At 43.7% G+C, this 16,698-nt stretch overlaps 1 protein-coding gene across 1 annotated transcript in view; it reads right to left on the bottom strand.

Moving 5' to 3' along the window:
* PPP1R8 (protein phosphatase 1 regulatory subunit 8) overlaps positions 1 to 16,698 on the bottom strand; it is a 781,869-nt gene that overhangs the window by 127,210 nt on the left and 637,961 nt on the right. Inside the window, exon 6 of the mRNA XM_044060239.1 lies at positions 7,759 to 8,426. Coding sequence (XP_043916174.1) covers positions 7,759 to 8,426 — 668 coding nt within the window. The remainder of the gene's footprint in view (positions 1 to 7,758; positions 8,427 to 16,698) is intronic.

The following is a 16,698-nucleotide window of genomic DNA, read 5'->3' as shown; positions in this document are numbered from 1 at the left end:
TATTTGAGTGACCGTTGACATTAAAAGACATTACAAATAGAATCATTCCATTAAAAAGTTACTCCCATGTTTTATGTACAACACCTTTTTTGTTAAATGTCTAGTTCCAGCTTTTGTGTTACATGCATGTACTATTTGACAGACTGAACTTTTATACAGTTGATTCTTGTCATCCATTTGAGGCTATGTCACACCTTACAAAACTTTGGTTTACTGAAAGTCCTCAAACAAAAACACCCCCCAATACCCTCTAAAACCTACCAATTTAATACTAAAACACAAAACTAATATCTTCAAATACTGAAGTTTTACCTTCTAAAAGGAACACAAGTCCCAAACTGAGCCACACTCATAGACTTGAGTTAACCTAAAAGAAAGGTTAAACATGCTAAGATGGATGGTGAAGCCTGTACTAAGTGCAGATTGTTTTTGTCTTTTCTTTATAGCTATTCCAGCTGAGAAAACCCCTGAATGCTTTCAGAGAACATTACATCCCAGCCAATTTCTCTCCTCAGTTTTCCCTTCAGCCAATCACTCTCCACCAGCCTGTAGCCAGTTTCTCTTATCAGATTGTTTCCATGGAAACATGAAGACCAGCTGCAGAACTGCTACTGCGCATACATTACATGTTTTTGTTAAAAAGCCTCATAATATTTAATATATTTTAAATTTACTTGCTTATTCTTAAAATATGTTACTACATCAATCTAAGGTCCTTAAATCCAGTCATTTCTCCATGAAGAATGAGAAAACACACATTTTTTTCTTTATCATGCTCTTTTAACCAGGCTTTTTTCTTCATTGCACTGTCTACATTTCTTAAAACTGAACAAGGAGAGAGAAGGAAGGAAGAAAGAAAGGAAAGGAAAAAAAAAAACAGCAGCAGCTGTTTACATTCTCATTATACTTAAAAAAATAACTGGGAAAACTTTACAGCCTGCAAAGAAAGCCATACACCACAAACTAGTGTTAATAAAAAATATTTACATACAGTTAACTTTCTCATTCCTATTCCCCTCCCCAAAGCATTTTTTGAACATTAATAACATGAAGTAAGGCGGGCTGCCGTGGTGGTGCAGCGGTTAGTGTTGTTGCCTCACAGCAAGAGGTTCTCCGGTTCAATCCTTGGCTGGGATGCCTTCTGTGTGGAGTCTGCATGTCTTCCCTGTGGTCACGTGGGTTTCCTCCGGGTGCTCCAGTTTCCTTCCACATCCCAAAGACATTCTGTAGGTGGATTGGACACACTAAATTGTCCCTAGGTGCGAGTGCGTGCATGTGCCTTCTGTGGAAGGTTGGGCGCCGGGCTGGCAGCTCGACATTGTAAAACTCCACTACCAATCATGAGCGGACAGGTGATCCACTGTGGCGACCCCTAACCGTGAAAAAGTAGAAAGAAGAAGAATGACATGAAGTATGGCATATGCTTTAGTCCCCCCCACAAGTCCAACAAATTCTGAGAAAATCCAATATTTCACACACATAATTATTACATTGTAATCCCACATTAAGTTACTGGTTTTATTACTGCTCAACTCCATCTCCCAAATCCTGTCACTGCTTCATTTCCAAAGTATTCTCAGTTCTTCTAGTCAGCTCTCGTGCTCCCTTCCTTCATTCAAACACTTTTTGTTGAAACATTGGAAAAAGTTTCACAGGTACAGTCTTCTCTGTGGTCCATTACCAGAAGAGCAAGAAGCAGAATTTCTGATTCATAGCTCACTGTTTGTTGGACAAACTTTTATATTTCCTCCTTAGCAAGTACTTGATCAAAAAATGATGTCCTTCCAGTGAAGAATACTTTGAAGACAGCTGGGTACAGCAGTTTGAATCTCACACCTGCATCGAGACTCCCTGAAAAGTGGAATAAATGTGCTTCTCTTCTGCCTGGTGTACACTGAGTAATCATTCTCCACAAACACTCCACTGTCTCCCACTTTTAGTACTTTGCCCTTCTGCTGGTAGGATTGCATCTCAACAATTAAGGGTCTAGGTTGCTTAGACATAGCCAGGTTTGGAACATACACATGATGTGCCCTTTTAATAACTCCTGCTGTGGAATATAGGTCCAGTTGCTTATTTGCGCTTTCATAAAATTAATGCAGTTGGTTCATTACAGGTTCTTTGGTATAGCTGAAAATCTCAAGTTTTTCCTATGTGCTCTGCCCTCTATTTCTTGAAACTTCTCTTCCTGAGCAGTCTCATTTGGCCAGTCTTCATTTTAACCTCTGATTTTCTGCAGCTTTGTCACCTCATCTGAATATTTGTTTAAAGCTTCTTCCTTCCAGCCTTTTGTTTGTATTGATATACTCCATCAGTGTTTCATTTATTTTAACCAGGTCTGTGTGCAGTTGTCTTGCATCTTCCTGTAGGTTACTGGAATTCATGCCTGGAGGTGCACTGCTTTTTGCTAAACAGCTACAGAACTTTCCCCAGTCAGTGTTTCTTCCTCACCTTATGTAGCCGATTTATTTCTAGGTCCTCTGAATTTCTTTTTTTCCTGGCATCCATGCAGTACACTTACTAGACAGTTGCTGAAAATTTACCAGTTTACTATCAAAATGTGGAAAATCGAAATTTCCCACAATTTGATCGAACCGGATTGCAGAAATTGGTAATATCAAAATTTCAGAAAGGGCAACATTAAATTGGCATTTGAACACCAGATGTTCCAATGTCGAAAGTTCGAGCTACCGGTAACATTTTTGCAAGGTGGGCAAGCACCCCTGCACATTATATATTCCATCTCTGAAATCACACTACATGTGAGAAAAGGGTACATTTTCTGATCCTCACTGTAGCAATTTGGTATCAGAATGTCAGTTTCACATTAGCAAATGCACACTACCATTCGCTAATTTGGAGTCAAACATCTTCCAGATGGGCATTACAAAAACTTGAAAACAGCTTTTCGACCATCTCAGCTTCACACAAGTGCCAATCTAAATTTTGATAGTAAACCAAATTTACCCATAAACACAAGTCTACTGGCCTTCTCTGCTGAGTTTCTGTTTTCACACTTGGCGAGCTAGAATTAAGCGGTTACTCAATGTGCAGCCATCATGGATATCTACCCAGGCTGAAGGGTTGAGACAGGCACAGCCTGGGGAAGAAGGAAAAGAAGGAAAGGCAGGAGGGGGACAGGGTTGCTCTGCAACTGTGTATAGTTATTCCTTTGCATGGGGTTGATGCTTTTTCAGAAAGGACACCCTTGTTTGGGTTTCAAAGAAAGTACAGTTGTGTACACTTACCATAAATGTAGATGTTAGAGTGTATTTACTGTTGCAGTCATCACACTTGGGTCATCTGCCTGCAGGTAGCCCTCAGTCAGCCTGAATACCAGTCTTAGTATTTCTGCATCAGATGCTGTTGCTTCTTCCAAGACGTCAGGTCGTCAGGGGTATAAAACAGGCAGCCAACGCCATTACATCAGTTTTTCTTTCCCCAAATGTCAGGAGCCCCCAAATAGGGAGCTGGTATAAGGTGGTGAATACCACCAGTAAAAAGTAAACACCAATGCCATTAGGAATGGCCACAGAGAGGAAAGATAGAAAAAAAACAGGGGGCTGGAGGGAGGGAAACCAGGACTGCAACAGTGAATACACTCGAACATCTACATTTATGGTAAGTGTACACAGCTGTACTATGTTCTTTGTGCATTCACTGTTGCAGTCATCCCACTTGGGTCGATTCCCAAAGCTGAGGAAAGGTTGAGGCAGTCAAGAAGTGTTAGGGCTGGCTAGTAGGCCTTGAAAGACAGCTGTAGCAAATCTAGCTCTGGATTTAGAAAAGATAGGCAAGTGGTAATGCTTGGTGAAGGTGTGTACAGAACTCCAGGTTGTAGCTTCCAGAATGTCCCTGGTAGGGACTCCCCTGAGAAATGCTGTAGAGGTGGAAGTAGCCCTAGTGGAATGTGGCCTGAGCCCCTGTGGGATAGGTTTTCCATGGTGCTTGTAGCAGAAATGGATGCAGTGTGCTATCCAATTGGAAATGGTTTGTTTTGAAATGGCCTTTCCCTCTGCCTCTGTAGCAAAGCTGACTAGCAGCTGGTCAGATTTTCTGAAAGGCTTAGTCCTGTAAAGGTAGAACCCGAGTTGTCTGTGCACGTCCAAGGAGTGCAGGATCCCTTCCCCTTTATTTGGAGGATTAGGGAAGAAGGTTGGCAAATGGCTGGATTGGTTTAGAGCCACACTGGACACCACCTTAGGCATAAAGGACGGGTTAGTCCTGAGGGAAACCCTGTCAGCATGAAAAATAATGAAGGGTTCCACAGCCATCAGTGCCTGTAACTCAGACACTCTTTTTGCTGAAGTTACGGCTAAAAGCAAGGCTGTTTTCCAAGAGAGGAATTTTAACTCTGCTGAGGCTGCATGTTCAAAAGGGGGAAGCGTGAGCTTTTCCAGTACAAAATTAAGGTCCCAGGCAGGGTTGGGTGCTCTCCTAGTTGTTAGCCCCTCTCAGGAACTGTTTGATTAGAGGGTGAGAAAATACAGGTGGTTCAGTATTATAATGAGCTGAGATGGCAGAGGCATGACTCAACGGAGGAGAAGGATAGGCCTCTGTGGAGTAGCTCGGCTAGGTAATCTAGGATTAGAGTTAAGGAGGGCTCTGCTGTGTCCTTCCCTTGAGCCTGATTCCAAGAACAATATCTTTTCCACTTTTCGGCATAGGATTTCCTACTACTAGGCCATCTGGCTTCAAGAATGACGTCCAGCACCTGTTTGCGGAGGGTTGCTGGTGGGGTAGTCAGGGGATAAGCCAGGCTTGCAAGGTTTAGGGTTTGCAATTGTGGATGCAAAATCTGTCCCTCCTGCTGGGACAGCAGGGTAGGAGTCTGGTGAAGGTGCCAGGGTGGCACCGTTGTCAGGCTGCGCAAGAGTGGGTAAAAGTGCTGGCGTGGCCAGTCTGGGGCAGTAAGAATCGCCCTTGGTCTGTCCTGTTTTATCTTGAGAGAAGGGGCAGAGGGGGAAGGCATAAATTCAGAGGTTTTCCCACTGAAAATATAGGGCATCCACCTTCTAGGCCCTGCTGTGAGGGTTCCTGGTGCAGTATTTGCTCAACTGGTGGTTCCCGGGGGAGGCAAAGAGGTCCACCTCCAGTGTCCCCCACCTCTGGATCAGAAGGTTGAAGGTGTTGGGCTCCAACTTCCACTTGTGTGGGTCTAGGAGATTTCTGCTTAAGCCATCTGCCAGTGAGTTGTGTATGCCTGGCAGGAATTGAGCTTGTAGATGCACTTGGTTGCTCAATGCTGTGTTCCACAGGGCCATGGCTAACATGCAGAGTGGGTAAGAATGGGTTCCCCCATGCTAGTTTATGTACCACATAACTGTGGTGTTGTCTGTTTTTATAAGCAGTTGTCCTGGAAGGATTAGGTGTTTTGAAGGCTGCCAGAGCATTCTGTACAGCTAGCATCTCTTTTTGATTGATGTGCAGGAGAATCTGGCCTGGGTTTCAGTGGCCCTGAATGCGTTTGCCTGCCATGTGAGCCCCCCATGCATAGTCTGATGCGTCTGTTGTCAGGGTTTGGGCGGCAAGGGGTTGAAAAGCAGTCCCTTGTTGGGGTTGCATGCTTCTGCCCACCAAAGGAACTCTGCCCTTAGACAAGGTATGAGAGGAATGACTCTTTCCAGGTCCGGAGAATGTTGGCACCAAAGACTTTTTAAGTACCACTGAAGTTTCCTCATATGCAGTCTTGCATATGGAATTAGCAGAATACATGAGGCCATGAACGCTAGTGCTTACAGTATTTTTCTTGCAGAAAGCTGGGTTCTGGTGGCCATTTGTTTGAAGAAGTTTGTCAGATATACCTGTTTTTCTGAAGTGAGAAATGTCATCTAGGAAGGTGCGTCCAAGCTTGCTCCCAGGAATACAATCTTTTGACTGGGTACCAGTTGTGATTTCTTTTCATTGTTGGTGTACCCCAATGAAGTGAGAAGGCTTTTTACAAATGCCAGGTGCTGAAGTAGCAATTCCCGACTGTCCGCCTGAATCAGGCAATCGCCCAAGTATGGGAAAACTTGGATATTTCTCTGCCTGCAGTATGCAATGGCTGGAGCCAGGCACTTGGTGAATACTCTGGGTGCAGTAGATAAGCCAAAGGGAAGTGCATATAGAGCCTTCCCTGAAACGTAGACATTTCCTGCATGACTCCCTTGGGGATGTGCAGATAAGCTTCTTTTAAGTCTAGAGTGACTAACCAGGCATCCTTGGCTAGCATAGGGAGAAGCTGTTGCAGGGTAAGCATCTTGAATTTTGGGATCACCAGAAAGGTGTTGAGAACTGAAAGATCCAGGATTGGGCACCAAGAGCCCTCTTTTCTGGGCACCAGGAAAAGCCTGGAGTAGAAACCCCGACCCCTTTGTTCTACTGGAACAGGTTGAATAGCTCTGATGTTGAGCAGGGAAAGTACTTGCTTTTGAGCCTCTGCCCACTGGTTTGGAGGAAGGTCTGGAAACCCTCTTGGGGTTGCCAGTGAATGGAAGTAGAATTTGTACCCCTGGGATACAATGTTTAGGACCCATCGGCCCTGAGTAATGGACATCCAGTTTTTTGCATGAAGAGCAGGTTTTCCTCCTAGGGGCACAAGTGATTGGGCAGGGCTGGGAAGGGTAACTGAAAAGTCATTGTGAACTTTTTTCCATTAAGGGGGTGGCTTACCACTCCCTGTTTTTGGGGTGGGGCAATCCATTGTTTAGATCTCTTTATACCCTGAGACTGTAGTCTGGGTGGCCTGTTTCCCCTGGGTTTGGTCTGGGAAGGCCTGGAAGGGCTGGAAAGGACCAATTTTTAGAAGGCCAATGCCTACTGAATCTAGGTGGATGCACTTGTAAGAATTAAACTGTTGAAAATAGCCAACCAGGTCACAATAAGAGCAATGCTTCAAAAATAAAAGTTAAACTGACAATTTAATGAACCAAGTATAAAGTGAGCGTAAAATCGAATACACGCTTTCGGCAAGGACCTTGTCCCACCTTCATCAGACAAACAAGTGTAACAATTCCAGTTAACAATATTTATATCCACAAACCTTTAAAATATCCAATCATTTTAAAATGCATTTCACTTAATTATACGTTGTCATGAGAACCTCTAATATGTATCCACCTACCATTAACATCTTAAAGATGTAGGAATGAACCTCCTTACATTCATATATTCACATATACATTATTTAAATGTCTATGCATGTTGTCAATGGTGAATTAGATGTTAGAATATAACTTACATATTTAAAATCCATATAAAATATGTATACATATTATATCACTACATATTTTATTACATTTTTAATTAAATAAAATTAGAATAGGCATGTATATTAAAGCATAACATTCAATTAATATTAAAAAAACATCTCATCTGACATGCCAATAACTTTAAAACTGGTTTGATCGATAAAGTTTCATTAATCCCTGGACTAATGTGGGCTCTAGTGCGAATTTGCCAAAGGAGTTTGTTGATTTCCAATCGAATCTACCATGGCCCCCCTCTATTGTTTACAACACCTTTTTGTAAAATTACAAAACCAAAAGAGTGCCCCTCATTCTCTATTATATGCCTAGCGAGTGCGTTATTTGCGTCTTTTTTGTTTATAGCATATTGGTGTTCATATATCCGGCATTTTAATTTACGCTTGGTTTTACCGATATAAAATGCCTTACACTGGGAGCATATTGCTGCATAAACTACGATTTTTGTTTCGCAGTTATAACGGTCATTGAATTTATACATGATGTCATTAATAAATACTTGGTTACATACCTTGATAAATTTACATTGGGCACAAAAGCCACATTTAAACATCCCATATTCCCTATTTGTATGATTCTTAATCTTGCTTCTTTGCAATATGGTCTTTAAATTATCATCCCTCCTATAAGTAATCCTAGGGACTTCACCTAATAAATTCATTAGGAATCTATCATTTTTTAATACGTCCCAATTTTTAAAAAGTATTTCCTTGATTTCTTTAAAATCCAAGGAATACGTATGTAAGAAACTGATTCTATAGTTATTATTAGTTTCCTCTTTCTTATTTTCAATTTTATTGGGATTATTATCTAAAATGAGCTCACCATTAGATTCTAAAATGTAGTTATGGCTTAATAAAGGAAGATATAAGCCTTCATTTCGTTTAGCTGTGACCTCAGCTATTATATCTGAGACTAATTTGAAAGGATATCCTCTGATTAAAAACATATTCATAAGACGATTGCATTCCTTTTCATAATCATGACCATCAGAAACCATGCGTGCTGCACGGACTAACTGCCCTTTTATTACCGCTTTTTTCTGGTGAAATGGGTGGTTACTTGAAAAGTGCAACAGAGAATTAGAATATGTTTGCTTTCTAAAAATTAAACTTTTATATTTACCATTAATTCTATCATTGATTAATAGGATATCCAAGTAACTAATTTGTTCTATTCCTACATTATATGTAAATTCTAAAAAGTTTGTCATTTTAGAAATATCTTCGATAAATAGTGGAACAGTTTTCAAATCACGATGTAGGATCTTGTAGTTGCCCTGTGTTAGAAGTAAGGGACATAGAGGTAGAGGCCATGCGTGTGTCCGAGACATGCTTCTCAGTAGCGGGTACCAATGTTGCCTCGGCCAGTCTGGAGCTATCAGGATTACCCTTGGCTGATCCTCTCTGATCTTCAGTAGAACTTTGTACATCAAGGGAAGAGGTGGAAATGCATATGCTGTCAGGTTTTTCCAGCTGAAGGAAAGGGAGTCCACCCTCCAAGCAAGTGGGTGGTATGCTCTTGTGCAGAATTTCTTCAATTGGTGGTTGTGTGGGGAGGCGAACAGGTCTATCTCTGGTAGTCCCCATTTCTTTGTTATGGCTTTGAAGATATCTGGATGCAGCATCCATTCATGAGCATCCGTGGTAGTTCTGCTTAAGGTGTCTGCTAGAGAATTTTCTTTTCCTGGTACAAATCTGGCCTGAAGTTGAATGTTGAGATTCAGGGCCACATTCCACAGGTCCATTGCCATCCGGCATAGAGGATATGAATGTGAACCTCCCTGTTTGTTGATGTACCACATGACTGTGGTATTGTCGGTCCTTATCAGCAGATGACCCCGCTTTAAGAGTGGTCTGAATGCCTGGATCGCATTTTTCACTGCCAGCATCTCCTTTAGATTTGTGTGTAGATTCAGCTGGTCTTGGGTCCATAGGCCTTGAATACACTTGTCCACCATGTGTGCGCCCCCCATCCTAGGTCTGAGGCGTCCGTGGTGATGGTCTGGCTTGGATGAGGTTTGTGGAAAGGCAAGCCTCTGTTGCACTGACAGGCCTGAGCCCACCACAGGAATTCTTGCTTCAGGCATGGAATTATTGGAATCTGGGCTTCTAGACTGTGCTTGTGTTGAGACCATACATTCCTTAGGTACCATTGTAGCTTTCTCATATGCAGCCTGGCATGTGGAACTAATATTATGCATGATGCCATGTAGCCCAGGGCTTGCAGGACTTTCCTTGCAGTATTTTGTGTTGTTAATGTCATGAAGTAGGCTGGTAGTTGCTTTTGTTTTTCTTCTGTGAGAAAAGCCATCTGAGTTGATGTATCCAGTTCTGCACCCAAGAATGTTATCCTTTGGGATGGTACTAGTCTTGACTTTTGCATGTTGACTGTGTATCCCAAGGCTTGCAACAGTTGTATGACATTTTCCAAATCTTTTGTTAATTTTGCCTTGTTGTCCGCTTGTATTAAGCAGTCGTCCAGGTATGGGTAAATTTGAATTCCCTGAAGCCTTCAATGAGCAATTACTGATGCCAGGCATTTCGTGAATACTCTGGGTGCAGTAGATAAGCCAAAGGGCAATGCTGAGAATTGATAATGCTCTGATCCTGCAAGAAATCTGAGGTGTCTTCTGCAATCTGGTCGTATAGGGACGTGCAGGTATGCCTCCTTGAGATCTACAGTCACCAGCCAAGACTCCTTGCCCAGCATGGGAAGAAGCTGCTGGAGGGTCAGCAATTTGAATTTTGGAACAATGAGGTATGTGTTCAGTGCGGACAAGTCTAGAATAGGTCTCCATTGATTTTCTTTTCTTGGTACAAGGAAAAGCCTGGAGTAAAATCCTTGGCCTTGTTCCATAGGTGGTACCTCTTGTATAGCTCTCATCCTTAGTAAGTTGTTGACTTGTCTTAGAGCGTCTGTTTTTTGGCTTGGTGGTAGGTTTGGCATTCCTCTCTTTTTTGGTAGAGTGTGGAAGTGAAACCTGTAGCCCTTGTCTATTGTTTGTAAAGTCCATTTGTCTCCTGTAATGTAATGCCAGTTGTCGGAGAATAAGGCTAGCTTTCTGCCCAAGGGTGCTTCCAGTTGTTCCCTGGTAGGCGGAACTAGAGCCAAGTCATTGTGTCTGCCCTGTGGAAGCGGTTGTAGTTGAATCTGTGGCAGTATTTCTCTGGTTAGTAGGTTGCCACTGACGTCCCCTGTAGGCACCCCTAGATTGACCTCTGCCTCTGGGGCGTCTATTTCTGCCTCTCTGGGTTCTGGAGTTGTCTGGAAAGGACCAATTCTTCGTAGGCCAATTTCGGCTAAACCTCGGAGGTTGGACGTGTAAGAAATCCTTGACTGTTTGGACAGATTTTGCTTTTTCTTCCACCTTCTTTAGAACCTCCTGTGCAGGGGAGCCAAACAAACTTTGTTTCTCCATGGGAGCATCTAGAAGTTTTGACTTAACATGGTCTGGTAAGGATTGTTCTTTTAACCAGGCATGCCTTCGAATCACTGTTCCAGTCATAGCTGATCTAAAGGAAGCCTCCAGTGCATCATAGCCACATTTTAAGGAATGGTTACTGACCTGCTGAGAGTTATGTACCAAATCCTGAAGGAACTTGCGATCTAAAGGTTCAGGAGAAGACAGTTTTTTGTTTATCTGGTCTAACAAAAATTCCTGGTACTGAATCATGTGAAATTGACAGTTCAAGGCCCTGGCGAAAGAGTAGCAGAAGTATAAACCTTTTACCCCATCTCTCTAATGCTCTAGATTCCCTTTCAGAGGGAAGAGGGTTTTAGCAGAGGCAGCTGCCACACCTTTAGGGCCCTGTGAAATGGTTTCAGGGTCTGCAACAGGAGCCTTATACAAATGGTAATGTGTGTCCGGGACCCTGTAATATCTGTCTGGTTTGGCAGGGGCGGAGGAAGAGAATCAGGGGCAGTACAGGCATCATTATATGCATCATCAACAACTGTTAGTACTGGCGGAATGGCTAAAGGCCTATGCTGTGGTAAGTGTAAAAAGGTCCTAAGCCTTTTCCTTGAATCTGAAAAATCCTGGCCCTGCCATTGGAAGTGTTCCCTCATAGCATGCAAAGTTTCCCCAAAGGAAAATTCTTCAGGAGGAGAAGCAGAAGGAATGGAGTCTTCTGCATCAGAATCCTCATAAGGAGAATATGGGCCTTCGTGCGGGTCTGAAATGTCTGAGTCATCCGAGGAGTAATCTGTAGAGACAGGTTCCGGGGGTTCAGTTCTAGGCCTCTTGTCTGGAGGGGGCTGAGAGGCCCTGTCTGGGTGAGGTTGGGATCCCCTGATCAAAGAAATGAGATCCTCAGCCAGGCTGAGCATTTGGGAACTAGAGGTAGGCCTATGTGAAGGAGTTTTAGCAGGTAAGGCCTTAGAAGATTTAGATGCTTTAGCCCTGGCAAAAGCCTTGATAGACATAAAAGCAGGGGGTCTAGCAGCCCCACGTGCAGGGGTAGACATGTCTAAAGGAATAGTGTCTGACAAATCCTGGGTGCCTGCTTCTGTAGCAGTAAATTCAGTAGCAGATTCAGCCATGCTCTGTGAGGCCTCGGCTATCGGAGGCATGCTTTCGGCCGAAGGAAGAACCGGGGGATCGGTTTCAGCCGAAACCGAGACACTTGCGGTTGGCCTAACCATGGTTTCAGCCAAAACCGCGGGCCGCGAGTGTCGGTCCTTTTCCTTGCGCTTTTTAGCTAATTGAGTAGTCGGAGTCTCCGACGGCATTTTGTATGCAAAAGCGGGACCAAAAAACTCCTCTGCAAACTCCGACCGACGTCTAAGTGTCCGTCGGTTGAAGGAAGCACAGGCTAGACAAGCTGATACGTCGTGGTCTGGGCCTAAGCAAGGAAGGCAGTATGAGTGGAAATCCTTATGAGGTATTTGTTTCCCACAAGTTAAACAATTATTTACTTTGTCTGACATCGGCTGAGGCAAGAAAGAGTCCCCAACGGGGTACTTAGCTTTTTAGAAGTCTTCGGTAGTAGAAATCTCTGGATCTGACCGACCGGCACTTGCGAACAGCTTCTGCTTCGGGCACCGCGTGGCAAGAAAGACTGAGGAAAATGGCGTCGGCTGATGCCTTTATACCCAATAAACAGCAGCTATGACGTCGGGTGAAGTGCGACATCAGCAGAGGCCAGACCCAGACTTTGGAATCCGGCCGACCGAAGGGCTGCCTGAGGCAGGACGACCCATATGTTAGGACTGCAGATGCATCCTTGAAGGACATCTATACTATGTTCTTCGTATTTCATTGTTGCACTCATTACATTTGGGTAGATTCCCAAAGCTATAGTTGGGAGGAGGAATTTAGATAGCATTAGGGCCAGCTATAAGGCCCAGCAAGACTATAGTGGCAAAGGCAGCTCTGGATTTACAGAAAACTGGCAAATGATAATGCTTGGTGAAAGTATGTACAGAACTCCAGGTAGCAGCTTCTAGGATATCCCTGGTAAGGATGCCTCTGAGAAAGGCTGTAGAGGTAGATGCAGCCTTGGTGGAGTGAGGTCTGATACCCTGCGGGATAGGCTTTCCATGGTGCTTATAGCAAAAATGAATGCAATGGCTTATCCATTTAGAAATGGTTTGCTTTGAAATAGCCTTCCCCTCTGACCCTGCAGCAAATGCCACCAGCAGTTGTTCAGATTTCCTTTTGAGGTTTAGTCCTAAGTAGAATCTAAGTTGTCTGTGCACATCTAAGGAATTCAGTATCCATTCTCCTTTACTCTGTGGATTGGGAAAGAAGGTTGGCAAATGAATGGACTGATTAAGAGCCACACTGGATACCACCTTGGGCATGAAGGATGGATTGGTTCCGAGGGACACCCTGTCCGCATGAAAGATGATGAAAGGCTCCACTGTCATAAGGGCCTGTAATTCAGATACCCTTCTAGCTGAAGTGATTGCTAAAAGGAAAGCTGTATTCCAAGAAAGAAATTTTAAGTCTGCAGTAGCAGCTGGCTCGAAAGGAGGTAGAGTGAGTTTCTCCAAGACAAAGTTAAGGTCCCAGGCTGGAGTTGGAGTTCTCCTGGGTGGTCTCAAATTTCTGGCCCCTCTGAGGAACTGCTTGAGCAGTGGATGAGAGAAGAGGGGAGGTTCTGTGTTATAATGAGCTGAAATGGCTGAGGCATGGATTTTAATGGAGGAAAAAGACAGGCCCTTGTGAAGCATCTCAGTTAAGTATTGTAAAATCTGAGGTAAATTGGGCGCTGCTGTGCTCATCCCTTGAGATTGGTTCCAGGCACAGAATCTTTTCCATTATTCAGCATAAGATTTTCTAGTACAAGGCCTCCTTGCCTCTAAAATTATATCTATCACAGGTTTGCTGAGGGATGGTAAAGGAGAGATTACATATTAGCCAGGCTGCAAGGTTCAGTGTTGGAAGCAGAGGGTGCAGAATCTGGTTCTCCTACTGAGACAGCAGGGAAGGAGTCCGAGGCAGGTGCTATGGAGATAACCATGACACACTGTGCAGGAGGGGGATACCAGTGTTGGCGCAGCCAGTCTGGAGCAATCAAAATCATCCTTGGTTTGTCCTGTTTGATTTTTAGTAGTACTTTAGAGAGCAGAGGCAGAGGGGGTAGGCATAGACTGATAGATTTTTCCACCTGAAGGACAGAGCATTCAGGCTTGTTTTTGGGGAGTCCTTGTTCAAAATTTGACCAACTTGTAGTTCTGGGGAGGGGCAAACAGGTCTATATCTGGGCTCCCCCATTTGCTTGTCAACATGTTGAAAAACCTTGGTTCCAGTTTCCACTCGTGTGGGTCCAGGAGTTTTCTGCTTAGTCCGTCTACCAGTGTATTTAATTTTCCTGGCAGGAACTGAGTTTGTAGGTGCACTTGGTAGCTCAAGCCTGTGTTCCACAATGCCATGGCTAGTCTGCAGGGGGGGGGGGTAAGAATGTGTACCCCCCCTGCTTGCTTACGTACCACATAACAGTGGTGTTGTCAGTCTTTACCATTAGTTGTCCTGGAAGAATATGGTCCTTGAAGGCTGTCAGAGCATTCTGTACAGCTAACATTTCTTTTTGATTGATATGCAGGTGCATTTGACTTGAGTTCCATTTGCCCTGAATGCACTTCCCTGCCAGGTGAGCCCCCCATGCATAGTCTGATATGCCTGTTAGGGTTTGGACGGCAGGAGGTGGTGTGAAAGGTAGTCCCTTGTTTTGGTGGCAGGCCTCTGCCCACCAAAGGAACTCTAGGTGTAGGCAAGGTATGATAGGAATCATTGTTTCTAGGTCTCAAGAATGTTGACACCATAGGCTTTTTAGATACCACTGTAGTTTCCTCATATGCAGTCTTGCATATGGAATTAGAAGAATGCAGGAGGCCATGAACCCCAAGGCTTGCAGTATCTGTCTTGCAGATAGCAGGGTTTATGTCGTCACTTGTTTGAAGTAGGCTGTCAAATGAATTTGTTTCTCTGGCGTGAGGTAAGCCATCTGGGAAGTTGTATTCAAGCTTGCTCCCAGGAATATAATTTGTTGAGAGGGTGCCAGGTGTGACTTCTTTTCGTTTATGGTGTACCCCAGACAAGTTAGAACCCTTTGAACAAAGGCCAGATGATTCAAAAGTATGTCCTGGCTTTCTGCCTGAATTAGACAATTGTCCAAGTATGGGTATATCTGAAAATTTCTTTGCCTGCAAAATGCAATAACTGGAGCTAGGCACTTTGTGAATACCCTGGGCGCAGTAGATAAGCCAAAGGGCAGTGCAGAGAATGGACAGTGCGTGTAGCCTGCTTTGAAGCGTAGGTATCTTCTGCAAGATTCCCTGACTGGGATGTGCAGGTCTACTTCTTTTAAATCTATTGTTGCCAACCAGGCATCTTTGCCTAGCATAGGAAGTAATTGGTGAAGAGTCAGCATCTTGAAATTTGGAATCTCCAAAAAGGTGTTGAGTAGACAGGTCCAGGATAGGACGCCATGAATTGTCTTTTCTGGGTACCAGGAAAAGTCTCGAGTAGAAATCTTGTCCCTTTTCCTCTTCTGGTACCATTTGAATAGCCCCCATGCTAAAGAGAGAAAGTACTTGTTTTTGGGCCTCTTCCCACTGATTTCGGGGTAGGTCCGGCCACCTGCTTGGTGTTGGCAACGTGTGGAAGTGAAATCTGTATCCCTGGGACACTATATATTTAAAACCCATTTGTCCTGGGTAATGAGTTCCCAACTCTTTGCATGAAGAGCAATCTTTCCTCCCAAAGGGGCAGTCAGTTGATAAATGCTTGGAAATTTTAAAAGGAAGTCATTGAGACTGTTTACCATAGGGGGGAGTCTTATTATTCCCAGATTTGGAAGTGGAGGCCTCCCACTGCTTAGTTCTGGGAATGAAACCTGGGGTTTTTGCTGTGTCTGGGTTTGGCTTGAGAAGACCTGGAAGGGGCTGGAAAGGACCAATTCTTAGAGGGCCAGTGCCTACTAAATCTAGGAGGCTGAACTTGTAAAAAATTTAACAGTTTGCATAGATTTCGCTTTATCTTCCATCTTTTTCAGAACTTCCTCAGCCTTGTTGCCAAACAGGCGGTCCTGAATTAAAGGAGCATCCAACAATTTAGCTTTAACATGATCAGGCAAAGATTGCTCCTTAAGCCAAGCATGCCTTCTGAGCTCAGATAGAGTAACAGCAGCCCTGCAAGAGGCCTTTAATGAATCAAAACCACATTGCAAAGTATGTTTTCCAACTTATTCAGCAGAATGCATTAAATCCTGTAATTCTTTATTTTCCATACAGTCAGGAATCAACATCATTTTCTGTTTAAGCAGTCTAATAACATGTTGCTGATACTTTAACATATGAAACTGGCAGTTTAAAGCCCTAATGAACAAGGCTGCAGAAGTGTAAACCTTCTTACGCCATCTATCCAGCGCCCTGGAGTTTCCATCATAAGGGTTTGGATTTTTAGCAGTAGAAGCCTTAATGCTCTTGGGCCCCTGTTAAATAGTCTCTGGATCTGCAAGAGGATTTTTAAAAAGGAACTTGTGGGACTCGGGGACCCTGTAGTATCTGTCAGGTTTTCTGGGAGCAGGAAGCAGGGAATCAGGGGCCAAACTAGATTCCGAAAAAGCATCATCAACAATGTCTAGTACAGGAGGAATAGCTAAAGGCCAATGCTGAGGTAGGAGAAGGAAATCCCTAAGCCTCTTTTCTGAATCAGAAAAATCCTGGCTTTCCCAGTGGAAACGCTCCCTTAAGAGTATGTAAGGTTTCCTCAAAAGAAAAATCCTCAGGAGGGGAAGCAGAGGGAATGGAGTCCTCTGCATCAGAATCTTCATAAGTAGATAAGGGCAAATCCAGATCATCAGAAGAATCAGAAACAGAATCCTGATCAGAAGCTTCATAATCAACTTCAGTCCTAGGTCTCTTAGAAAGGGGGGGGTTGGCTACCCCTGATTAGAGTTATTAGATCTTCAGCCATTCTTATCATTTGTTTTTTAGGCAT

The sequence above is a fragment of the Protopterus annectens genome, chromosome 1.part2 (assembly GCF_019279795.1).
Source record: "Protopterus annectens isolate FY-2018-M chromosome 1.part2, PAN1.0, whole genome shotgun sequence".
NCBI lineage: Eukaryota > Metazoa > Chordata > Ceratodontiformes > Protopteridae > Protopterus > Protopterus annectens.
This window is presented reverse-complemented; position numbering and strand designations above follow the sequence as displayed.